General features: G+C 43.0%; 1 protein-coding gene across 1 annotated transcript in view; it reads right to left on the reverse strand.

The window, feature by feature from the left end:
* LOC309584632 (E3 ubiquitin-protein ligase UHRF2-like) overlaps nucleotides 1-26,229 on the reverse strand; it is a 377,453-nt gene that overhangs the window by 112,060 nt on the left and 239,164 nt on the right. The window contains exons 5-6 of the mRNA XM_082300767.1: nucleotides 26,117-26,226; nucleotides 22,404-22,590 (exon numbers count right to left, since the gene is read on the reverse strand). Coding sequence (XP_082156893.1) covers nucleotides 22,404-22,590; nucleotides 26,117-26,226 — 297 coding nt within the window. The remainder of the gene's footprint in view (nucleotides 1-22,403; nucleotides 22,591-26,116; nucleotides 26,227-26,229) is intronic.

A 26,229-nucleotide genomic window follows, 5' to 3' on the forward strand; every position in this document is an offset into this window, starting at 1 on the left:
AGGAGGTAATATAAAAGCCAGTCTTTAATTGGAGGCCTTCAGGGGCAGATATGCAAAAATGCCCACCCCACATAGGGCAAATACAGTTTCATAAGTTTAGCAAATTAGCATAATTGACAAGAATTCCCAATTAGAAGCACAAGTAATGAGGCAATTCCCCCCCTTTGGTTCCACCTCTTCTGGAGCCCCCCTTTCTTGCTACTAGCTGTACTAGCTGTACTTTGTTTATGAGAAAGTGTCTCGAGAAGCTGGTTTTAACCTTGATTCCCAGAGGAGGTAAGATAGGATAGGAGCCTTTGGAATGTGTTTTGTCTTTCTGCCTATCAGGGTAGGAAAAGTACTGGAGTTAGCTAGAAACTATATAACTATACAATAGTCTACAGAGCTATGAATATATATGAAGGAAATATAAAAGCACAAATCATTTTGGCATCACCTGGAGCCAGACTGGGAGGATATAGATCTTATGCTAGACACTAACAAACACAGAGAAAGAGCTGGTATTAAAAACTGTGCAGAATTATGAAAGAGCCAGGCTGCGGGCAGGAGAAGATATAGAAGAGGCATGTCCTCTCACAAAACCTCCTTGGGACTATAATAATTCTGGTCACTATCAACTCCTGCAGAGGTATTGGGAATGGGTTAGTTTTGGGTTGGAAAATGATATCCCCAAGGCTGTAAATTGGGGTGCACTATATGAAGTAAAAGAAGGGCCTCATAAAACCCCGACTGAATTTTTTGACCAATTTTGGGAAGCCATACGTAAACATACTACTCTAGACCCGCCAGATGATTATGGCATAAAACAACTAATTTCCCTTTTCCTGGGCCAATCTTCTAATGCTATTAGGCAGAAACTACAAAAATTAAAAATGGAAGACCAAAGAAGTATAGAAAAACTGCAAGAAGAAGCATGGCGAGTTTATAGAAACCATAATCAGGTGGAGCATAGGCAGCTGGAGAAGGTAATCACTAATGCTACTATTGCAGCCCTTAGAGGGGAGCCACCCAAAGGCCCCTTGTCAGGACAAAGAAATGACCGGGGTGGGCAGAGACCTGACCCTAAACTCCCAACCACTCAATGTACCTATTGTAAGAAAGAAGGGCATTGGAGGAGAGACTGCCCTCAACTCAAACCCAAGATGATTGCGGAACTGGATCAATGCTAGGGCTGACCAGAGGGCATACCCCCAGAAACCCCTCTGGTCAAAATAGAACTGGGGGAAGATACGGGAAAATTTGAATGTTTGATGAATACAGGTGCAACATATTCTGTATTAAATGTAAAACTGGAAGAAATTGATCCTGGTAAAGTTGTGCATTTTATTGGAGCCACAGGTCAACAGCAGAAGGTATCATTTTTAAAATCACTATCTTCTAAATTGGGAAAAACAGTCGGAATACATCAGTTCTTATATATGCCCACAGCCCCAAAACCCCTCATAGGAAGGGATTTGTTGGAGAAATTACAGGCTAAAATTAAGTTTACCCCTGAAGGAGTTCAGATCAAAGTCAATGATGAAGAATTAATTAATGTTCTAAGTCTAGTGATGCTTTGATCTGCTCTTATTACAGATTTGTCTAAAACAGAAGAGATACCAGAAGAAATTCTTAATCAGGTTTATCCTAAAGTCTGGGCGGATGGGACTCCTGGTAAGGCCAAATCAGCACAACCTGTAATTATTAAACTTTAACCTGGAACACAACTGGTAAGAATTAAACAATATCCACTTAAAGTGGAAAACATAAAAGGTGTTAAGCCCATAATAGACAATTTTCTAAAATTTGAGTTGTTAGTGGAACATGAATCTGAATACAATACACCCATTTTAACCATACAAAAGCCCAATGGATCAAGCTATATGCTGGTTCAAGACCTACGGGCTATTAACAAAATAGCTGAAGATCTCCAGCCAATGGTTGCAAATCCATACACCTTGCTAACCAAATTAAAAGATGAATACATGTGGTTTACAATAGCCAGAGATCTGCCGGGATGAACCACGCTTCTCATAGAGATATGATGGAACTTCGTTTATTCTATTGTCAGTCCCATATTTATACTCTAATTCCTCAAGCACGCATAAGCAAGCTCCATACTATTGGATTACAGCTACTGTTCACGCGGCCTTTAATAGCAAACGATTGGTTACAGATTGATATGCACGCGACTAACATAAGTCTTTCTATGGTCAGCATTCCCCTCCCCAACATCCTGTTGGCTTGCCACATCAGCATTGCTCTTCTCTTTTTTCTCTAGTCAAGGACAGTTCACTAATATAGCTTGGATTGTGCACGTATACATGTCCCTGTTCACTCAGCCATTTCTCTACAATTCCCCCTTTTTCTTCTTGCACAAGCCAAGCCCGATGAACAACTTTCTCTAAAGCTTTCCGTATGCACCCAAAACCACAACAAATTATTATTGCTACAATTACTAGTGTAGCTAGTTGATGTAATCCTTCTTGAAGCAGGTTTCCTAACCACCCTGTCAGACCAAGCGAGGACAGCCACTCAGAGAAGCTGTCTGTATGGATCTGTATCCTTTGAAAAGCATCTTGCAGTTCTGAGAGCTGTCGGTGGATACTCTGGGAATGGTCTGACAGGTTCATGCAACACATACCTTCAAACTCTTTGCAACCATGGCCATGAGCTAGCAATAAAAAATCAATCGCAGCTTGATTTTGTAGTACAGCATGCCTAATGCTATCTACATCAGTTAAAAGCTCATTTAACATATGGGAAGTCCTATTAAATTCCTTTTCTGACCAACAGGCCAACTTTTTCAGATTGTTATAGCCATGAGCTGCAGCACCCCCTGGGTTAAAAGTAGCCAATGGTATAAATGCACTCAAACTCATAATGTTTACCTTATCATTACAATCTTTATCAAATGTGGAAACACTACGCTGGTATCTATTCCGCATCCTATTTTTCCAACTTTCTGATGCCGTAATGTTTTGCCATGCTTGTATAGAAGGGGCAAACATAGTTAGCTTTCCCAGGTAGCAAGGACCCCCAATTGGACTATGCAGAATCCCATTCCATGCTCTATCTCCGCATATCAAAAACACTCCAGGAGGTAAAACCTTTCCTCCGGTTGTGTCAATAGACTTAGCTCCTCCCAACGTGGTCGGCACGTTCCAGCCTCCAATGGAGTGTCCTGATACGTTCTGTTTCCATGGAAAGGAGGCCATGCCCTGTCGTGCCCAAGGATCTCCAAAGAAGAAAACCCCAGACCCATTGGCATATTGCATTGGAGGCACCACATTGGAACAGTTGGTCCATGGTGTTACATTAACAAGCATACAGGGAAAAAGGGACCCATAAAGCTGTAGCTCTTGAAAGAGGCAAGGTTGCATTTTTTGTTAAATTTGCAATAATATGGGTTTGCTGCAAGGAGTGCCGATAACTAGACCAACAACCTAAGCACTCGCCCCGGTTTCTTTTGCTTTGCATTTGTTGCTTCACTTCCTCATTGATTTTCCCGATATCTGTCACCCATTTCTGAAACGTGTCTTCGAGTGAGATCCATGGCACGCCAATTAGACATGTGCGAAATGGATCTGCTGCTGACCCCATGGCCAGACAGAAGTCCGTCTGGTTCACCTGGTGAGCCCATGTTACCCACATGTTTTCTCTTTCTGACACTGAAGTTATCACAGCTTTACTCAGGGTGAAAGTACTTGAGAGGAGAAGCCACATGTAGGGCACCATGCCTGGGTTACAGTGGTCTTTTTACTCACTTGCAGACGTCTAATGGCTTCCTTCCCTGCCCACACTTCCAAGCTTAGTAAAAACTCGTGTGGATCCCTAAATGAGCTAACTGTTGTGGTGGAATTCCGAGCACGATAGATGCACACTGCCTAAAACTTCTTGTCTCAGGCACTTGATAACATTCTCGGCATAAACTACCTCGCTCATCTACATTCCAAGTTCCCCTAGTAAGCTCTTCCCCACAGCCCCCACAGCACAAGCACAAGCTATTATACCAGCATAAACAATTTCTGTGGCGATTAGCATGCACACTTGGTGACTGTTCCCAGACTCCGAGTGGTCGTCCAAATGTGAGGTTGTCAGCCACCAAGTGAAGGTTCACTTCCCAAAGGTTGGGAACATCTGTTGTATGTGCCACGTCCTGGCTCAAAGTCGGGAGGTGGAGCGGAGGGCTCGACTTGAGCCCATTCCTGTAGTTGCAGGGCCGTCTGGGCCACACCCCTTCGGGACTGAATGGGACCCTGTTGTGGCTCCTGCTTTCGATTGAGCTTTTCTTCCATAGAAGACAGAGCACAATCAAAGTGTTGTTTCATTTGATGCATTGCCTCTACTACTTGATGAGCCCATCTTTCCAATGCTTGTGGGTTCACACAAGATCCTGGGGGATGAGCACGTAGCTCATTTGTCACCTCTGTCATTGGTATGTCATCATCTGGCAGAGGAACAGTCTGTGGCTCCGGCCGAAAAGCAGTCTGTGGCTCCGGCAGGGAAACAGTCTGCTGGCAGAGAGGCAGTCTGTGGTCCGGGATGGATCTCTGCTGGCAGTGGAGGTGGAGGGGGTGGGCAAGCAGGGTAGAGGCACGGTTGACAAGAAGGACCGCCCATTGCTCCGCCCATTGACCGGTCGACTGTAACTTCCGCATTTGCTTTCAGTTTGCTCTGAGGTGTGGTGGTGGTAATTTCCTCTTTTGGCTCTGATTGCAAGAGCTCTTTCTCCTGCTCCCGCAGGAGCTCACTGACAATCTCAAAGTGCTTTTCTGCTTTCTGCCCTTTTATCGCGCTCGAGCTTTTAAACAGTCCACTCAGCCCCCCGCGCTGTGTAGTTCAGGCAGGAGCGACAAGGCCAGCCGGTGTTGCAATTGCCTCCACCGCAGCTGCAGCTACTTTCAATTCGGCTTGCATATTTTTCAAGGCATTTATAACAGTTCTCCAGGTGGCCCCTAAGTTTGTCATTTCTTTCCCTTTTCCCTGGATAGTACAGTCCCACAGGTGATCCCCTACTTCCCTCCACTCGGCTGCATCAAAGGGGGGGGGGGGGGGGGGGGGACTCGCAAATGTCCATGCTCCTGCGCCCATAAAATGAGCTTATTTATATCCTTTTCCTTGACCTCCTCCCCTCGCTTAGCAAGGATACTGAGGAGTAATTTCTGTGCTGCCGCAAACTCTAAATCCATGCTAGCAGGGTATCACGGAGGGAAGGTAGCGACCCTTCTTACCGGCCTGACCGACGTCCTTTGACTCACGGTCGACACTCTCCGCCCGCAGTATCTCTGTCACTCGTCGTCATCACCCTTCTTTCGGTGATCAGCGAGCGTATCTTCCTCTAAGGAACGGTCCCTGGTTGGGCGCCAGAAATAGCCAGAGATCTGCCGGGATGAACCACGCTTCTCATAGAGATATGATGGAACTCCGTTTATTCTATTGTCAGACCCATAGTTATACTCTAATTCCTCAAGCACGCATAAGCAAGCTCCATACTATTGGATTACAGCTACTGTTCACGCGGCCTTTAATAGCAAGTCATTGGTTACAGATTGATATGCACGCAACTAACTAACATAAGTCTTTCTCTTTCTATGGTCAGCATCCCCCTCCCTGTTGCAGTGGGGATACTGCAACATGCATATATCAAACCAGGAGTCCCGTGGAAAGGAAATATATATGGACAGACAGATTCTTGATAGATGTTTCAGAGAGATGTTTATTTCTCCAGCCGCATGGCCGGGGCTCTGCCCAGGAACTGTTCCAGTCACGGGACCAAGGGTCCTTCTGCCCTCGCAGGGAACACAAACCAACCAATGGGAACGAGGCTGAGCAGGGGCAGGCAAACCCCGTGTCTGTGCCCTCAGGGCCCCTCTGCCAGGGCCACATGGCAGGGGAGGGACCCCAACACCTCCCCAACATCCTGTTGGCTTGCCACATCAGCGTTGCTCCTCTCTTTTTTCTCTAGTCAAGGACGGTTCACTAATATAGTTTGGATTGTGCACATATACATATCCCTGTTCACTCAGCCATTTCTCTGCAGTTTACCGTTTTAGATCTCAAAGATGCTTTCTTTTGTATACCCCTGGATCCTGGCAGCCAAAACCTGTTTGCCTTTGAATGGGGAAATCCAGAAACTGGAAGGAGAACTCAACTTACCTGGACTGTATTACCACAAGGATTCAAGAATAGTCCAACCATATTTGGAAACCAGTTGGCTAAGGATCTTGAAATTTGGGTAAGTCCCTCCCCAAATGGAATTTTGTTATAGTATGTGGACAATCTCCTTATAGACACTGAAACCAAAGAAGACTGGAATGGAGAGAAAGCCTATTAAATTATCTGGGACTAAGTGGATACAAGGTATCCAGAAACAAAGCTCAAATAATCAAACAAGAAGTCACTTACTAAGGATACAAAAGATCCCAAGGGTAGTGACGACTAAGCCAGGAATGCAAAGAGGCCATACACCGAACCCCACTCCCTACTAATGCCAAAGAATTGAGAACCTTTCTAGGAATGACTGGATGGTGCAGACCCTGGATTTTTAACTACGGACTGCTGGTTAAGCCACTGTACCAGCTGTTAAAAGACAATCACAGACACCTGGAATAGACATACAAAGGTAAGAAAGCCTTTCAAAAGCTGAAGGAATAATTGAAAAGAGCACCTGCTCTGGGCTTGCCAGACGTCTCAAAACCATTCCAGCTTTTCTCTTATGAGAGGCATTGGGAGTACTGGCTCAAACAATTGGCCTGGCTGTCTGCGAGCAGTCGCCGCTGTTGTTTTAAATGTCCAAGAAGCCCAGAAATTCACTCTGTGTCAACAAATTACGTTTGTCTCACATTCAGTGGCAACAGTTCTTGAGCAAAAGGGTGGGCATTGACTCTAGCCCTCCAGATTCCTTAAATAGCAAGCAATTCTAGTGGAACAAGATGATATTACAATACTAACCTCTAGTTAACCCAGTAGCATTTCTGGCTACTCACCAGATAGACAACAAACCTTTGCAGCATGACTGTATCGAAACCCTTGAGTCCACTTATTCCAGCCACCCAGATCTTAAAGAATCCCCAATTCCAAGAGCAGAATCTTGGTACACAGATGGGAGCAGCTTCATGAAAGCTGGACAACGAAAATCAGGATGTGCAATTACCACTGAGCAAGAGGTGATAGAAACCCTGCCTCCACTGATGCCTTAGGATTGTAGCTTTTATATTTTTCATATATTTGTAATCCTGCAATTCTTTAGTGTATAACTCTAAACTCCATATAGAGTGTTAGCCACTGTTTTCCCATTTTGGTCAGACAAAACAATTCCTCTCTAGGCCCGGGAATCAAGGACACCTGACTGTCTCAAGCCCTGAGAAATGTAAACAAAAGTGAGTTGAGGGGGAGAAAACTTGGGGTAAATTACTTCATTACCTGAAGCTGTAATTGGAAGATTAACCCCCGATATGCAAATGGAACAAACATATAAATGTATGAAAACCTGTGACCCGTTGTTCATCTTTTTGGGTATAGCCCCTGGAGGGCTTTGTCTGCCCTAAATGTACCTGAAGGTCCTTCAATAAATATAACCTCTTTTTATTCTCTTAATTTTGTCTGGCCTCTGTTTTTAGGTAGTCCCATAAGGCATCAGTTTCTGGTGACCCCCAGATGGGACAGGAGGCCTCTGGAGAATCCTCTGGACCAAGTAAGACTCAGCTACACACACACTCCCCCCACCCCCCCCCCCTCTGCTCGCACTTTTGGAGACAGTGGCTATGGTCCAGGCAGCATCGGAGCCCAAGAATCCCGCACAGAGGCAGAAAACATAAGTGGGCAAGTGAAAAAGCGGTGTTTTGTTGTTAACACCTGGGTTTGGTGTTAAGAGATCTCTTATAGTTTTGTTTGGTGTGTAGAAGGGATCCGAGAGGGTCATGGGGGGGTTTTGTTCATTTGTTGTGTCCCCCGTTCCTCGCGGTGGTTTAGTCCGATGACCAGGCATGGTCGTGGGCTGTTTGCTCATAAAGTAGGAGGGGACTCCCTCCAAACGGAGTTTTAGCACTGCAGAGGTGAATTTTGGCTGAGGGCCAGCAGTAGTGTGGTGGCTTAAGCTCTACACTGCTAGTCCAAAGGTTGGGAGTTTGAATCCTGAGCTATACCTTGTTCTTGTTCTTTCTCTCTCCCTGCTTATTAGTGTTTGTCTTCAGGTCGCTTCACTTTATTTTTGTGGTTTTTTCCTGTTTATTAGTGTAGACATGGGGTGTGTCTTCTCACATGAAGATACAACTCAAATACCTAGAGATTCCTTTTTAGGTTAAATATTGAAGAACTGGCAGAGATTAATGGGCAAAGAAACATTTCTTTCAAAAGTTGAATTGATTAGACTATCAGAACAGGTCTGACCAACGTATAAATTAGAGAAAAACGAGATGTGGCCTAAATTTGGCAGCTTTGATGAGGAATTAATATTAAATCTGATGTCTTGCATATGCCAAGATCAGTATTTGGAGGAACTTAAGTATGCTAAGCTTTTTGTGCTTTTATTATGTGATGAAAAGCTACAGAGATCTAAGAAGGAACAGCATGTAATGCTTCTGAGAAGGAAGGGGAAGAAAGATGAGAGGGAGGAGCCCGTTCTTAGTCCACCGTGTGTGAGGGACAAGGAAGAGGTGGAAATGGATTTGGTAGCACCCTCTCTGAGGACAGGGCCTCCTGCCATGGCAGGCCCCCCTTCACCGCCTCCGCTGCCCCCCTTCTGCTGCAATCTCCCCCAGAAGCGGCCGGGAGTGGGGGTGCGGCTTTGGCAATACCCCCGCCGATAGAAGAGGAAAGGGAGCGAAAAGGGGATTCTTATAGACCACCGCCTCCCTCTCGGGAGACGGCGGCGCTCTGGCTGCCGCTTCCGCCTTTCTCTCCCTCCCTTCCTCCCCTCCTCTGGCCCCTCCTGGGTCCAGAGGAGCGAAGGGTCAGCTCCTGCAGCCAACGACACCGCCCCTAAAGGCGGAGCCAGAGGGCAGAGCCTCCCATCAAGAGGGTGGGCACAGAGCCTCCCACCGAGAGGGCGGGGAGAGGATTTCCCACCAAGGGGGCAGCACCTCTGTCACTCTCAGAGGTAACAACTTGCGCCTGAATTTCCATGGGAGCACCGTTAGCCTGGAGATAGGTGCAGGAAATGACGTCACGCTCGGCGTCAGCGAAGCCAGTGAGGCTGGAGCTGTTCTGCCTCAGGGCCATCGGGCCGGGGCTGCTCGGCTTCTGCGCCGTTGTAAATCCTGCTTGGTAATTCCTAGTACCAATACTGGCCAAGACAGCTCCAGCGAGGCAAATTCAACAGAAACGGACAGTAGTATTAACTCAGATAACTCCTCTGGAGAGGAGGATGAGGAGACAGCTGTTTTGATCAGATGAAAAAGGGGAAAAATAGCAAAGAAAGCCATTGAGGCACGTCATCTGGTAGCTAAATGTACCAGATCCAAAAGGGAAGAACCGGTTTTACAAGCCCCTCTGAGACAGGCAGTTGGTAACCAAGGGCCTATATATAAAAATGTCCCATACTCTCTTGTAGAGTTAAAACAGTGGAAGACCACCATTGGAAAATATAAAGAAAATCCAGACAAAGTAGCTAACTTGGTAGAGAGGGCAACTGACACACAGAACCCTGACTGGAGTGATTTGAAGTCTATGATGGACACATGGCTTGATCACACTGAAAGAGAGATGGTTAATAAGGCTATTATAACTTCTGTAGAGGCACAAATAGCAAGGGGTTTGATGCAGGGCACAGTTGCTGAAGTCTTCCCGTTGGTTAATCCAGGGTGGGATCCTAATGTGCCAGACCAAATGGCAAGGCTAAAACAATACCAGAATCTCATAGTATATGGGTTAAGACATGGTGTTCCTAAAGCTCTAAATTGGGCTAAGTTATATGAAATAAAGCAAAATCAAGATTAATCTCCCACCAATTTTTTAAATAGGCTAAGAGAAGCTGCAATCAAATACACAACCCTACATCCTGATTCAACCAAAAGGAAGTCTTACCTAACGCTCCTGTTTATAGGTCAAGCTACAAATGATATAAGAAAAAAAAGCTGCAAAAGATAGAAGGGGTTCAGGACATGAGTAAATCATTAGAGGTAGCCTGGAAGGTGTATCAAAACAGAGACTCAAGTGTCAAAGTTAGACACCATCTTAGTAAGAGGGTTATTCAGGAGAAGTCACCCAAGAGTACTTCTTCCCCTCTGGACAAAGATCAGTGTGCCTTTTGTAAGTAAAAGGGACATTGGAAAAGTGACTGTCTGATGTTGAAGAAGAAATCCCCAGTTCCCCAACTGACTGTGAGACAGGAATCAGAATGAGGAGGCCCAAAGGCCTCTCCCTCAGCAGAGCCTTAGGTTATAGGTAAGCTGGGGAAAGACAACAGTGAATTTGTGGTATATACTGGAGTGGCATATTCTATGTTAAATACTGTAGAAGGGAAATTGAGTCAGAAAACTGTTCATGTCGTTAGGGCAACAGGGGTAACTGAAACATGACCTTTCTTCCAACCTTTAAAATTCAAACTGGGGAAGCACTGGGTAACTCACCAATTTCTTTATATGACTAACTCCCCCAAACCATTTCTGGGGAAGGATTTACTGGAGAAATTGGAAGCAGAAATTAAATTTAAAAAGGGAAGGGGTGTGTGAGATTCCTGAATCTAAATTTGTCAAAGTTTATGCACTTTTTATACAGGAAAAATGTGGTGAAATCCCCATTGAAGTTGAAAATGCTGTCAATCCAATTGTGTGGGCCAGTGATGTTCCAGGAAGATCCAAACTGGCAGAACCAGTGAGTATTACACCCAAACCAAGAGCCACACGGGTAAGGCAAAACCAATACCCTTTGAAATTAGAAATTCATAGGGGATTGGCACCTATAATTGAAAAATTCCTCCAACATGGATTATGAGTGCAATGTGAGTCCAGGTATAACACGCCAATCCTTTCAGTAAAGAAAGCTGATGGTAAGAGTTATCGATTAGTACAAGATTTAAGAGCAATTAACAAAATTACAGCGGGCATACACCCAGTGGTAGCAAACCCCTACACTCTTTTGACCACACTGACAGACAAACTAGGGTGGTTTACTGTCGTAGACCTGAAGGACACATTTTTCTGCATTCTTGTGCATAAAAACAGCCAGGAGCTTTTTGCTTTTGAGTGGGAAAATCCTGAAACGGGGAGAAAAAGTCAGCTTACTTGGACAGTCCTACCCCAGGGTTTCAAGAATAGCCCAACAATATTTGGAAACCAGCTAGCAAAGGAATTGGAGGATTGGAGGAGACAAAAGACAGGAGGGGTTATCCTTCAGTATATTGATGATATCTTGATTGCAGCTAAAACCAGAGATGACTGTATCCAATTCACTGTAAGCTTGTTAAACTTTTTGGGACAGAGTGGATACAGAGTTTCCAGAGACAAGGCATAGATTTCCAAGGAAGCAGTAGTTTATTTGGGACTTGAGATCTTCCGTGGACACCGACAGCTCAGCAAGGAATGGAAAGAAGCCATCTGCCGACTTCCAGAGCCCCACACCATGAGAGAGATGCAAGCTTTCCTGGGAATGGTGGGGTAGTGCCAACTGTGGATATCAAATTATGGACTACTGGTAAAACCCCTGTATAGAACATTAAAAGCAGCCGAAAAGGGAATCATTATGTGGACTGAGAGCACAAGAGCTGCATTTAAACAGCTGAAACACTCTGTAATGTCAGTTCCAGCATTGGAGTTGCCAGACTTAACTAAACCTTTTGAACTCTTTACATATGACAGATTAAATGTTGCTTTAGGGGTACTAGCACAGTGCCTCGGGAACCAACGGAGGGCTGTGGCCTACTTTTCCAAACAGCTAGACAATGTTAGCCAGGGATGGCCTGGGTATTTGAAGGCCGTGGCAGCTACTGTCATCAAGATTCAAGAGGCCCGGAAACTCACCCTTGGACAACACATTGTAGTGTATGTACCCCATGCAGTAGCAGCGGTACTTGAACAAAAAGGACATTGGCTGTCCGGCAACTGGATACTTAAATATCAATAACTCTTGTTGGAACAGGATGATGTTACCCTGAAAACAACTTCTGTTGTTAACCCTGCCATGTTTCTGTCCTCTGCCTTAATTGACGATGTGCCTGAGCATGACTGTTTGCAGACAATTGAGGAGGTCCATTCCAGCAGACCAGACCTGAAGGACATGCCCCTAGAGAATCCAGATTGGGAGCTGTTTACAGATGGGAGCAGCTTCATGAGAAATGGTAAGCAAATGACAGGTTATGCAGTAACAACCCAGGACAAGGTGATCGAGGCGAAGGCCCTGCCAGTAGATGTGTCATTGCAGAAAGCTGAACAGGACTGTTGAACACTCAAGGTAATGAAATCAAACATGCTGAACAGACCCTTGCCCTCTTGGAGAGCATCAGAAAACCCACAGAAGTAGCTATCATGCATTGTAGGGGTCACCAGAAAGGGAAAACCACTCCAGAATTGGGAAATCGCTTTGCTGATGAAGCAGCAAGAGGAATTGCAGAAAAAGGTATTCTCACAGTGATTCCACAAAAAGAGATTGATTTGTCAGGGTTCACCCCAAAGTATGATCAGGCTGACCACAAGTTAATTAAGTTTCTTAAGGCTGAGATCAAAGAAAATGGATGGGCTGTCACACCTGCCAATCAGGTTGTAGTCCCACCTCTAATCCTTTGAGAGCTAGCTCGAAGAGAACACAAAAGCACACATTTCAGGGTTGAAAATCTTCTGAAACATCTAAAGAAGGTAGTAATAGGAAAGGGAATGACAGATCTTGTGCAATCAGTAGTAAGCAAGTGTGAAATCTGCTGCAAAAACAATCCTGATACGAGGAAAAGAGTTGTGTTAGGAGTAACAAAGGCAGGGGATCTTCCTGGAGATTACTGGCAAATAGACTTTGCTGAGTTACCATGCAAAGAAGGATACAGGTACATACTGGTATTGGTTGACACCTTCAGTGGATGGCCTGAAGCTTGCCCCTGTCGCACTAACACAGCCAAGGAGGTGGTGAAAGTTTTGCTTAATCATATAATACCAAGGTTTGGGGTTCCTTTGGGTATGTCCTCAGACAGAGGACCACATTTTGTTGCAAATGCGATTCAAGAAGTTAGCCGGATTTTGGGAATTGCTTGGGATCTGCACACACCTTACAGACCCCAAGCAAACAGTAAAGTGGAATGCATGAATGGGACCCTTAAGGCACAAATTAGCAAAATTTGTCAAGAGACATCCATGACATGGGTTCAGGCCTTGCCTATAGCTTTACTGAGGATCCACATACAACCGAGGCGGAGGGATAACATCAGTCCCTATGAAATATTGTACGGCAGGCCATATCAAATTCCATATGTTCCAGGAGAAATTCACATGAGGGGAAAACTTGATTTACAGAGATATCTAATGGCTTTAGATTCTACTTTGCAGAAGCTCCAGAATTACATTGTGTTATCCAGACCCATAGGACTGGACACACCTGCACATCCCTTCCAGTCTGGAGACTGGGTCTATGTTAAGTGGTGGGACAGTGATCCTCTACAGGCCAAGTGGAGAGGACCATTCCAAGTCCTGCTGATTACCCTCACTGCAGTCAAAGTCGCTGGCAAAGGCCCCTGGATTCACTACTCCAGAGTTAAGAAGGCTTCTGCCCCTGAAACGACTGGGAAAACAGAGACTGATACAAACAAGGATGATGTGGTTTAAATGGTTCTTTTTCCGTGCTTGTTATCTACACAGTTGGTAACCCTGACTCAGGTTTGGAACCAAATTTTGCATATGATTCCAGTCCAAAGTGTATCCAAAGCTCTTTATAAGAAAACATTCATTTGAATACAAAGCCAACAACTGAGACGTAGATCAAAGTGGAAAGGTCAGCAAGGATTTGTCTACAATTTGAGAACCAACTCAGATCTTACATCAGATAGCATTCAAAGATAACACACTGAGCTTTGATTATATCTTCCACACCCTCACTTCATGGTTACCAAACTGGCCCTGGATTAAAGAACTGTTCATAGTAGTTATAATCATAGTTCTTGTTTACATATACTGTTCTTAGATATATACTGCTGTTAAATACAACTGTAAGTAGATATTTAGAATAGAGACTCGACAAGGTAGAGGCCTTGTCAAGCCTCTAAAGGGGAGGAATGATGCCTTAGGATTTTAGCTTTTATATTTTTCAGATCCTGTACTGCTTTAGTGTGTAACTCTAAAACTCCATATAGCCCCTTAGCTACTGTTCTCCCATTCTGGTTAGACATAACAAATCCTGTCTAGGCCTGGACTTCAAGGACACCTTACTGTCTCAGGCCTCAAAATATGGAAACAAAGCCTCTAAAAGAGGGGAACAAACTTCGGGTAATGACTTCATTACCTGAAATTGTAATTGGAGAATTAATCCTGATATGCAAATAGACCAAACTTATAAAAGTATGAAAAACTCGTCACCGGTCATCCATTTTGGGTGAATTCTTCTTTGAAGGCTTTTGACTGCCCAAGCCGTACCTGAAGGACCTTCAATAAATACCCGCTTTTATCCTTTTAATTTTGTCTAGCCTCTGTTTTCAGGTAGCCCCATCAAGGCATCAAAACTGTCAGACCTTCCCCCCCAACACACACCAGAACAAAAACTCAAAATTCCAGGGAAAATACCCACTCACAACATGTGCTACAAGATGGCACTGGCTTCTCTCTGAGGGAAAAAAAACCCCAAACAAACAGGAGCTTCATGCAGCAGTTCAGGCAGCAGATGAAAATCTGGTGACTCTGACGTCAACCTCCTCTCCACAGCAGACGAAGCAGCTGGGCTGGAGCCTCTTGGTGTGCTTTCTTTCCCCGGCTCAGCTTCCTGATGTTTGGGGCTGAAATGGAGCGGCCCCTCTCCTGCCGGTTCCATTTCTCTGGTCTCAGACTAACAAGCTGTCCAGTTTATCTCAAAGATAGCTGAAGGATAGTTGCTGCAGCTTCTCCAAGGCCAGAAAAAGGAAAAACTTCTTACCTGGGTGTCATGGGTTAGCAAGCATAGTCCCGGAAGTGATTTTCTTGCAAAGAGGTGCTTACAGCTTCCTCTATGACCTGACAGAACCTATCAATTGGCTAGTTTGAATATGGACAATTTTTTAAGCCACTTAGAATTTTGCCCACCTCTGTGGTCCACATTTAAGAATGGACAAACCCTGGGAAGCCCGCTCTCTTGCTTCCGGCCGGAGGACTGGTAACTGGGCTGGGCCCTGCTGGGCCCTGCCCGGACCTGCTCAGGCCAGGCCAGGCCACAGCCAGCCCTGTTCCACCTGCGTCCCCCCCCCCCCCCCCCCCAGCCATGCTACGTGCAGATGGACCGCTCCCCCTCTCCAGTGCAGCCGAAGAATTCAGCTGAAAGCTGCCCACTGCCCGGCAAAGATCATGTGACCAACAGCGATAATCGAAATTCCAGCTGTAAAGCCCGGGTGAGATTAACCCTTTTAATGCTGTGAAGAGCTGAAAACCTGAGGGAGGAGAAAGAGGTGATGCTTAAAGCTGAAATTCTGTTTTAAAGCTATGGTGGTGATGGACTATGATATATTAGAGTACCCGTTGTAATTTCATGAAAGCATGGAGGGTGGAGCATTCAAACTATTTGTGAGCAGCAGCATCTGTGCTGGAATAAGCAAATGCTGAAGCAGCTGTGATTTGATGAGAAATTTGAACAGGGAGAGATGGAGGTGATGAGGACTCTTGCTCCAACTGGAAGGAGAAGACCTCTGTTCCTAGAGATACTCCCAGAGATAGAGATGAAGATGTTTTTTTTCTCCCAGGAAAGGAGGAAGGCCTCTATTCTCAGAGATTAAATGCTCCCAGAGATGGGTGAAGTGAACTTTTGTTTCTGAATGGCTCAACCTTAAAATTGTACCTCAGTAGCTCAAGATTAGACCCTTGAAAGCAGTTGTGGGAAAAGCTGCAAGTCGTGGGAAGGGACTCCCACATGATGCGAGCAGAGAACCAACCCAGGCGGCTGTCTTGTGATACTGAAGTGGCTATCTCGTTGTGATAATATCTCCATATTATGAGCAAGAGAGACTCCTCTTCCTAAATGGACTGCACAAGGTTATTATGGAAGTGGTAAACAGACTGAACATCTCAAGGGTTGTCTTTTTGCATTGTCAGTGGGAGAAGGGAGAAAGGTGGAGGGAGGAGAAGTGTTCTGAAGGTGTGGTATGATTTTTTGTTTGTTTGTTTGTTTTTCCCTCTTTTAGGTCTATTAATAAACTTCTTTATATTCTTTCAAGTTTTGTGCCTGCTTTGCTTTTCTCCTAATTCTTATCTCACAGAAGATAAACAGTAATGAGTATTTTGGACCAAACCACTACACTAAATTGGTGTTTCTGCTCGGTTACAAACTGAACCTGCTACACTGGGTCAACAAAACCAAGCTAGCCAAGCAAAACCAAACTGCACCGCACCCCGGATGCCTGGGAAGTGAGGCTTTGAAAAAACCCAACAAAGAGCCCAAGTTGCCCCCTCCCCTGGCCACAGCTTAAAGATACAGTAACCACTTTTGGGCATAAAGTGGAGGATCATGGAATAGACTATCATCATAAATCACCACAAGACATGCCCCTCCTTGTTTCACCAAATATTGAGACCTCTATTATTTAATGGTCACTGTACCCTAGATGGCCTCTGACCACTACATCTCCCACCAGCCCTTCTCTGTTTGTAAACAGTAGATCTACCGGAGCCCCATCCCTGGTAGGTTCGCTCAGCAGCTGCAACAAGAAGCTCTCCATACACTCTAAGAACCTCCTAGACCGCCTCTTCTCTGCTGTGTTGAGTTCCCAGCAGACTTCTGGCAGGTTAAAGTCTCCTACAAGAACAAGGGCTGGTAATCATGAAACATCCTCCAGCTGCTTATAGAATAATTCATCCACCTCTTCATCCTGGTTGGGTGGTCTTTAACAGACTCCCACCAGGATGTCAGCCTTGTTGGTCTTCCCCCTGATTCTTACTCATAGGCACTCAACCTTATCATCATTAACCTCAAGTTCTATAGTGCCAAAAGATTCCCTAATACACAGAAACACCCCTCCACCTCTCCTACCTTGTCTGTCTCTTCTGAAGAGCATGTAGCCATCCATTGTAGCACTCCAGTCATGCAAATCATCCCACCATGTTTTTGTGATGGTGACTACATCATATCTTTCCTTCTGTACAACAATTTACAGCTCCTCTTGTTTGTTACCCATGCTGTGTGCATTAGTGTACATGCACTTCAGCTGAGCTGCTGATTTCACCCCTGACTCTGGCTTACCACCCTTAGGCTCATCTCTGGAGAGCCTCATTTTATCCCCTTCCCCCTTCAAACCTAGTTTAAAGCCCTTTCAATCAGCCTCATGGGCTAGAATCCTTTTGCCCTTGTTAGATAGATGGAGCCCATCTGACTCAAGCAGGTCTGGCACCATAAAAGTTGCCCCATGACCAAAAATCCCAAAATTCTGCTGATTGCACCAGCTCTTAAGCTATTCATTGATAATGCGGGTTTTCCTGTTCCTTTCATCATTCATCCCTGCTACTGAAGGAATTGAGCAGAACACCACCTGCGCTCTTGTCCCATCAACCAATCTACCCAGAGCCTTGAAGTCCTTTTTAATTACCCTGGTACCCTTCTTGTCAACCTCATCACTGCCAACCTGGACAACCAACAGTGGGTAATAATCAGAGGGCTGAATTAGTTCAGGGAGTCTCTTGGTAATATCCCATACTCAGGCCCCGGGGAGGCAGCAGACTTCCCTGCGGGATGGATCTGGTCGACATACAGGGCCCTCAGTTCCCCTCAGAAGGGAGTCACCAACTACCCTTCTTTTCTTCCTAATACCTGAGGTTGTGATCCATCTGACAGATGAAGTGCAACTGGGAGATTATCCAGACGGATTCTTTTCTTTAGTGTCATCTGCCTGACTCTGTATCCAGGGCTTCGCACCTATTCTGTAAAGGCACCCGGGAAGGTGATGGAGGTTAGGAGGGGATTGTTTTACCTCCCTGAGCCTGTTTCCATTCCCCCCATCTACTAGGTCTCCTCCTGCCTGATGGTGAGGGGCAAGGCTCCTCTGACTCCTGCTGAGCTTCTCTCAGGGTTGGAAGGGTTTAACTCCACCAGTCTATTTCTCTTTCACTTTCCCTAATACTCCTTAGCCTTTCCACTTCTTCCTTAAGCTCTGCCACCAGACAGAGCAGATCATTCACCTGCTCACACCACATGCAGGTGTCTTTTGCACTGTCCTCTGGTACTAACACCAGGCTCAGACACTCCCTGCAGCCAGTGACATGGACAGCTGCATCCTTCTTGGGGGGTTCTGTTTGTGTTAGTACACTCTTGCTGGCAGCAGCACCAATGGCTTTTGATGGTTTGTAAACCATTTGCTGGATCTAGCCAAGTTGGGGAAAAAGAAAAACAAAAAAACCAGCCAAAACACCACACCCACCTAACACAAAGCCCAACACCAGGCTCTGGGAGAGTGTCTGTGCCCTTCCTGTGTGAACTACCTCGTGAACTGCAGTGCCACACACTTGTTTGCTGTATCCTGTTTCATGCTCCCCAGAGCCATTTAAATCACCTGCAAATGGCCCTGTGAACACCCCTTGCTCACCTCAATGGCTGGCAAGTCATTTGTTATACCCAGAAATCAAGCACAGTCACAAAAGAAAACTGTTTAAGGATGGTGACCAACTCTGAAGCACTACAGCATAGAATGCTTTCCAACACATGATTGTGAAGCACTAAGGTCTTCGGCTCACTTCCATAAGCAATTAGTAGGAAGTGAATAGATGTTGGAGCAGATTAGTCCTCTGTGCATAGAAGTAGAAAACCTGGAGATCGTTTGGATTCACATGCTACTCAAAAAAGATTGTTGAATAAAGAGGATATATACCTGTGTACACAATCTTTTTGCATATACAAGAAATCGGAAGCACACAGACAGTAATTGTTATATTTAGTTCCACCAAATCATACATATTTGCAATGTTTTCTAGATAGTGTTCAAATTCAACAGTTTCTCCAAACAGAGCAAATATGAGTAAAAGTCTTTTCAGTTCAGGATATTCAAAAAAGAAATGTCTATTACCTTTTAAATCAGCAGAAGCATCTCATTCTGCACATATACACAATGAAAAAACCCTCACCAAATGTCATAATTGAAGTTGCACATATGTATAAATATAACTGGAGTCTGGGGAAACTGAAATATATTAGCCCATGAAAAAAGGTAGAGTATTAGACACTGAACTATAAACAAATGTACTCAATATGAGGCAGCTGATATAATATAGTACAATGTTATTTACTTCTGTGACGAATGAGTGAATGATAAATGTTGTCTTTCGCATATATGATTTCAACATTTACAAGCGATAATGTACTATGTAGAAATAGTGTTAAGAAAATTTAGTTAAGTAGAAACACGATTAGAGTGAATTGTAACTTCGAAATACTTGTAATATGTTGGGAAACGTAATAATAAATACATGGTAATAAATATCCTTTAAGTTGACAAACTACAGAGCCAGAAACCAGGACATCTTAAAGAAACAAAGAAGATAAACCGCATGCATCCCAGGAAGACTGTTATCTCATCAAAACTCACACCTCCCAAGGAAACTGTCAGATACAAATTAGGCTGGAGACTGGGGAGGCACCCTAGAGAGGATGCCTGCCTTCAATTCTGAAGCTATCCAGAGGACCGAGGTGGCAGTCATGCTGGTGGGAGGGGGCAGAGACCGGAGAGGGGGGAAAAGTTGAGTAAAGTGTAAATTACTTTCTGGGCTTAATGAATATGTAACAGTTTAAAGAAGTACTTAAGTTCAAGGTAAAATGAATGGAGTGGCTCCTCTGGCAATATTGCTAAGCGCCCCAGTGCTGTGATATGTCTTTGTTCTACTAATAAATGTTCAATATTATGCTGCTGAAAATTCAGCTCTTTAATTCATTTATCTCACTTCCATAGAATGTTAAACTTTTAAAGTACTTAAAATATTTTATTTGAAGTGCGCAGTTCCACTAAAATCTATCACAAAATGCAGTTCAAAGCTTTTCTTAAAACATGTCCATAGACATCTATTGATGTATTCATAATGGAAAACTTTAGAATTAAGTTCTATTTATGTCACAAAAGATTAGTGTTGGGGAAGATGAAACAGGAAAGCCTTATATGATTGCCTGACAAAAGATTTTGGGAATATGAAAACTATAAGCGACATCGAAATGAAAGCCACCTTTTGAAATACCAAGTCTTAGTTACTGAACAACTGGAAAACAATGGTATGGCCGACTGAAGGTAATCCCCTCTTGATTGAACAATACCCTCTGCTTGCAGGCAGGTCCAAGGGTCAGAGCAGACCCTACTAGCTCAGCAGAAGGGGTCCAAAGAGTAGTTTTTAGAAGTTAAGATGTAACACTCTATGGTAATATAAGAACTCTTATAGGCTGCATGTAAATGCTATAGGATTTGTATCTTGTATTAGATTGGTTAGTGACAATTAGAATATTCAGTACAGAAGATGATTTATTGTATTGTAACCAAGACTTCAGACATTCTCTCTCACTACTTCTTCACTCTCATTCCTCTCACTCTCTCTCTCTCTTTACTTACCCGCTTACTCTCTTGCTCTCTTGGGCCTGCTCAGAGCTGCAGCTGGCAGCTCTAAGCAGTGCCCCTGTACCCATGCCCTTTGCAATAAACCGCATGTTCCAAGATCTGACTTCAGAGATCTCTCGTATCCGTCCGTCTCCGTCTCCGGCCGAACCCACACCCAGCACCCACAATTAGCATTTAATATATTTTACAAGCAGGTTATAACTACAAATGGTATGAGTTGCACAACTGATACAGGTGAGATGTGGCATGGAACTCAAGATAAGCTTCAATTAGCTGATGCTGGCTTGATGCAGAGTCAGCTCAGAATGGAGTTAGCTGAGTCCACCAAGGTGTACTCGTTTGGGTTTCTTGCTGGTGGTACTAGTTACTGGAAATCAGGTAGTAGTTTTCTTACAGCAGAAAAAATGACTGAGGCAGCTATAGAATAAGGGAAGGGCAAGGAGCCAGCAATAAGGGCTGAGATTGAGGGGAAAGAAAAAGAGAAGCAACAATGAAGCCTGAATAAAACAAATAAAATGTTGGGGAAGCATCACTGCAGGTGGTGCTAATTAAGTCTAATAACATCAATCACACAGAGGTCATAAACTGAACAATCTAATTTCTGAAAGTATGTAATGATCAGTAATGCTCAATACCAGTAGTTTATGAATTATATTTATAAATAGAATCCTAATATAAAATGAAGATATGTTTACATACAGTGCAAGGATAAAAAACATACCAGATTGTCTTGGTCTGAAAGACAGGGGTCTGCTAAGGAAGGCAGGAGCCTCCCTTGGAATGGCAGATGCAACCCCCCTTCCCTCCGAGTTATTATAATTTTGAAATCAAGGGGCTTTTAGGCAAAGATGTGGGAAATAGGAATAACAGTTCTTTACTATTATATATCTATATGTGTATAACCAAACAAACAACAATAACTATGGCAGTAACAGCAAACAATCACAAACCCAGTCCCAGTCTTGGCTGTCCGGCCCTTTCCCCTTGGGTGCAGTTCCGGTCGCAGACAGCAGGGGCGCTGGCGGCTCCCAGTGAGCAGGGCAGGTGCCATGGTTCCCCCGCGGCTGCAGGGGGCGCTCCGGAGCGAGCTCGGGGAACATGCGGCACTGGTGGCCTGGGATCCCGGGAAGGGATGGAACAAAAGCTTCACAAACCCCTGGGCAGCCAATCCCGGTGTCCGGCCAGACCCTCAGAAACAGCAGGCTGGAAGGGCAGGGACGAGCACAAATCCCGGGTGGCAGACAAGATGTATCCAAACTGCGGAGCTGCGGTGGGAACCCCCCGGAGGTCTGGGCAGGCAGGGCGAGCATGGCTACAAAGTAGCAAAGGCTCGAAGCAACGGCGGGGGCAAGGCGGCCAAGGCCCGGCTCCAAGTGGGGCAGGGAAAGGCGGGCTTGGGATCCCGGGGTTTCTCTGGCAGAAGGAAAAGCAGCAGAAGAAACAGCCTCCCTCTCCATCCAAACGCTGGGACCGACTGTCCGCACACTCAGGTGAAACAAAAGAGTAGCCAGATGCACCCCACTCCAATGGCTACCTCTTTTGTTTTTCTGAAGTACCCAGCAATTTGTCCCCCTAGCAACACGTATGGGGAAAATTCCTTTAACAGAAAAAAAAAAACAAAACCAGGAGAGCTCCTAAAACCCCAACAGAGATGTATAAAAGCTCTTCAGTAATTTCTCTAGTTGCAAATAATAGAGGTACGTTGTGTAGAATGTGAATATACATAAGTAAATCATCTTTGTATACTTACCAATCCTCATCTTCTGGTATATTGCTTAAGGGAGGGTTCAGGCAGTATATATGATAAGCCATATTACATTCATCACAAAGGAGTTGCATATGAGCATCTTGTTTTCCACCACACAAGTAACATGAGCAAAAGCGACATTCCTTATCTGGGTCAGCCCTGCAGTGCTTACATTCAGGGCCACTCTTTCCTATCAAAAAAAGATACAAAGCCACAGGTCAGAAAAGCAATTTCAGATTCATAAATACAACATAATCGCAGAAGAAAATATACATGTGTGCTCATATGAATATGCCATGGATGTAGTAGCTTTGCTATTACAATGAAGTAAAAAGATCAAGCCAACATGAACAGTTTAGACCTAGATAACACTTATGTATCACTACATGATTAAGCAACTACTGTGACTATCAACTTGTGTTCTTCATCCTAATATTTATGAGAGTCATTGCCATTTTCCAGGTTAGGCTGCAACCTAGCCTGTTGCTCTGCTACCCTGATCATCAGGGGATGGGGGCATGTGGGATGTAAAAAAGAAAGAAACTAGCTCTACATACTCAAACAATGGCAACATAATTCACCGGCAGCTTGGCTGTACTGAGGGCAGTATAAAACCTGACTAATTTTATGAAGACTTAGCACTTATTAATGTGAATGGACTCATTTTGATGGACTAGATCATGAGAAGATATTGTTCTGCAAGTTGCCTTGGCAAGACTGCCTGGAGATCTTGAACAGAACTGTGAAATGTCCTTTATACTGTTGCAATTTTAAAAAACGCACAGAGTTAACAAATAAAGAATAATACTGTTTTATTCTAATTTCATCAATTCACAATAATTTTTATTTAAATCTGAAAAAATAGACAAGTTTAATCTTTATTCTTGGTAATAAGCTAATTTTTTCCTTTTAATTCAAGCAGCCAAATGAAAGAATATGTTTAATTATGTAGGTTTACTGAAACTTAAGCACTTAGATCAGCCTACATTAGTGTTGTAAAATGACCAGTTATTGTCTTTATGCATTACTACATCAATAGGACTTAATTCTTTACACATATGAGCACTGTCCCTATTTGTAAATGGAACTTTTATAATGAGGCATTTGACTCCCTGGACTAATGGAATTTCTTCTGCCGTATGTACAAGCAACACTGCAAGTGACCAATCAGCAGTTTCTCTGATTCCTCACCACCACTGCTCCACCTGTACACTCTTCCTACAGATCAGATCTGGGTACATTAAATGTAGATATTAAAAATTCTAAGTGGATAGCTTAAGACTTATGAAGAGTAAATTACAACTCAAAAAAACTCCATCCCTCTAAAAAATTAATATACAGATGAATATAAGAATTATTAATCAAGGATGACAGATGATCCCAGATCACAAATTTTCACACAGTTTCTTTTTATAGAAATTGAATTATTGCCTGTTTCTGCTCATTTGGGAATTTGGACCAATATATCCTTTATACAGTAACAGCATAGGTACTAGTTCCTCGGCTAAGGTAAGAAATGCCTTTATAGAAAAAGGATACATTTAATAATCTTATATTAGATGCAAAGGAGATAGTAGGTAAATCAACTACATGTAGCAGAACTAACTATTACAGAAAGTGTCTGAAATAAGTTTAGAAGGAAAAAAAGACTTAAGAGCACTTGACCGCACCTCAAAGAGCTATAGCATTACAGGAAAACAATTTTGGAGTGAGTATTTCTGTGTGGAAACCATCAAGAAAGACTATGGAAGTGAATTGGACAAACTAAACTATGAGGATGTGATACAGAATATAATAATAACAATGACTAAGTACTGTGATGATCAGAGTACTTCCAGACAGCTGAAGGAACATTTTTCTTACTTCAATAAGTAAATGGGCCTTGAATCAGAGCACAAGGGGGAACTGAAATGATTCTTTCAGAGTTTGGGTTGGAAGCAGAAAGCTAGTGCAGTGGTGTCCAAATGTTTTTGTTTGCACACCTCATCAGTAAAAAACTTTTGAGTATGCACCTTCAATATATTTATGTTTATTTATAAATTATATACATGTACTTCTCTACTAATATATTATGTACATTATAAAACATACACAAAAAAGGAAATTAAAAAGGAATCATATAAGGATGAAATAAACACTGTTTAAAGTTTAAATTTATTTTATTTTTTAACAGGACAAAAATGATTTTCTTCCTGTTCCCCAATGGATTATCTTTCACACCTCCTGGGGTGCATGCACCCCACTTTAGTGTCCACTGAGCTAGAGAACCAAGAAACCTTTGATAATAATGGATAAATGAGTAGTATGAGTCAAAGTATAAATTAGCTTCTCTTTTCCCCATATCGCATTTTCTTCAACCATTTTATGAAGTTTACAATTTGATCTTCTGGTTCTTTGAAACTATTGCAATATTTGTTATTCACTTTAACAGAATTCTTTTCTGATGCTCCCAAGTAAGTCTAGACTGTCAGAAATGCTATAAATTCAGATTAGCTTTTTCTTACTTTTAAAAGAAGTGATATATCTGGAGGCCTACCAGATAACATTTGACTCCTGTTACTACTATTACTTTAGGTCAAAATGTGGTGATGTATATAATTAAATAAAGCATGACAAATTTACATACCCTCCAAAATCCATCCATTTTTTAAACAAGAAATATTCTAATATACATATAAAAATTAGATACATAAATGCAAAGCAGATATAACCTTGTTTTATACTGTCTAGGCATTTCTGAAACTGTCAGTTTATCAAAAAAATATTATTTTAAAATTAAATGAGAACATAAATGGAATGAAGTCTGTTTCCATTGATTAAGCTGAGAAAAATAACAAGCAATGAAAAAAATAAATGGCTTAAAATACCTTCATTTATTGAAAATTACATTTCTACTTTTATGAATACATTTGCAAATGGAATTTCCTTTTTTAAAAAAAACCCTTATTTTTAATATATCATTGCTTTAACAGTACACTGCAAATAGTATAGATTATAAATGAAAGCTAAACTGCAATAAATTTTCTTCTTTTAAAATTCAGTAATATCTATCAATAATGCCACCTTTCAGGGTTCCCATTATAAACACTATCTTATAACGCCTGTTCTTTAATTTTTGTATATTTTTAAAATTAGGATAAAATTTTAAATTGCTTTATAGAGAACTGTCCTTTGGCAGGGGGTAGGGAGGGGACATGGTTTATTTAGTGCTCAGAAGGACACAATAATCTAAAATTGAATATATCTGTTTTTTTCACAGTTCTAGCAAGCTTGACACTTTCTTGCTCTACACAGCTAAGGATTTTTCATTCTTAGATAATGCCATGGTTAAAGACAGCAGTCTTTTTCATCTGTTAAGAACTCAAATGAGATGTCCATTATGATAGTAAGTTTTGTGATTTGGATGCCTGCCTAGGATCTTATCTCAGAATATGAATTCAACCCATACAGATCATCTAAAATATCAATGATTTACCTGCTATATTCACAGCACTAATGTGTTGATATATTACATCAACAATTTATTCTCAATATGCCATGTAATAAAGTTACATTCTCGTAAAAGCTTTTCAACCCAAAATCTGTGTAATAACAATTCTTTTATTATGCACAAAAGAAACCTTAATCAAATTGATTCTGTGGTCTGATCCCTTAATTTTTAAATGTCATTCAAATATTTAACTAACAGTCTCAATCACACAAAGAAAAGCTCATACTTTTGAAATCTCCATCTGAAAATGTCAGTGGATAAGCTCCTGGCTTTTCAATCTTGTACATTTCCTCTATAAAAATGATTCTGCAGTCATTTATTGCATCTTCTGGGCCTCTG

Source organism: Coloeus monedula, assembly GCF_965178545.1.
Source record: "Coloeus monedula genome assembly, chromosome: W".
Lineage (NCBI taxonomy): Eukaryota > Metazoa > Chordata > Aves > Passeriformes > Corvidae > Coloeus > Coloeus monedula.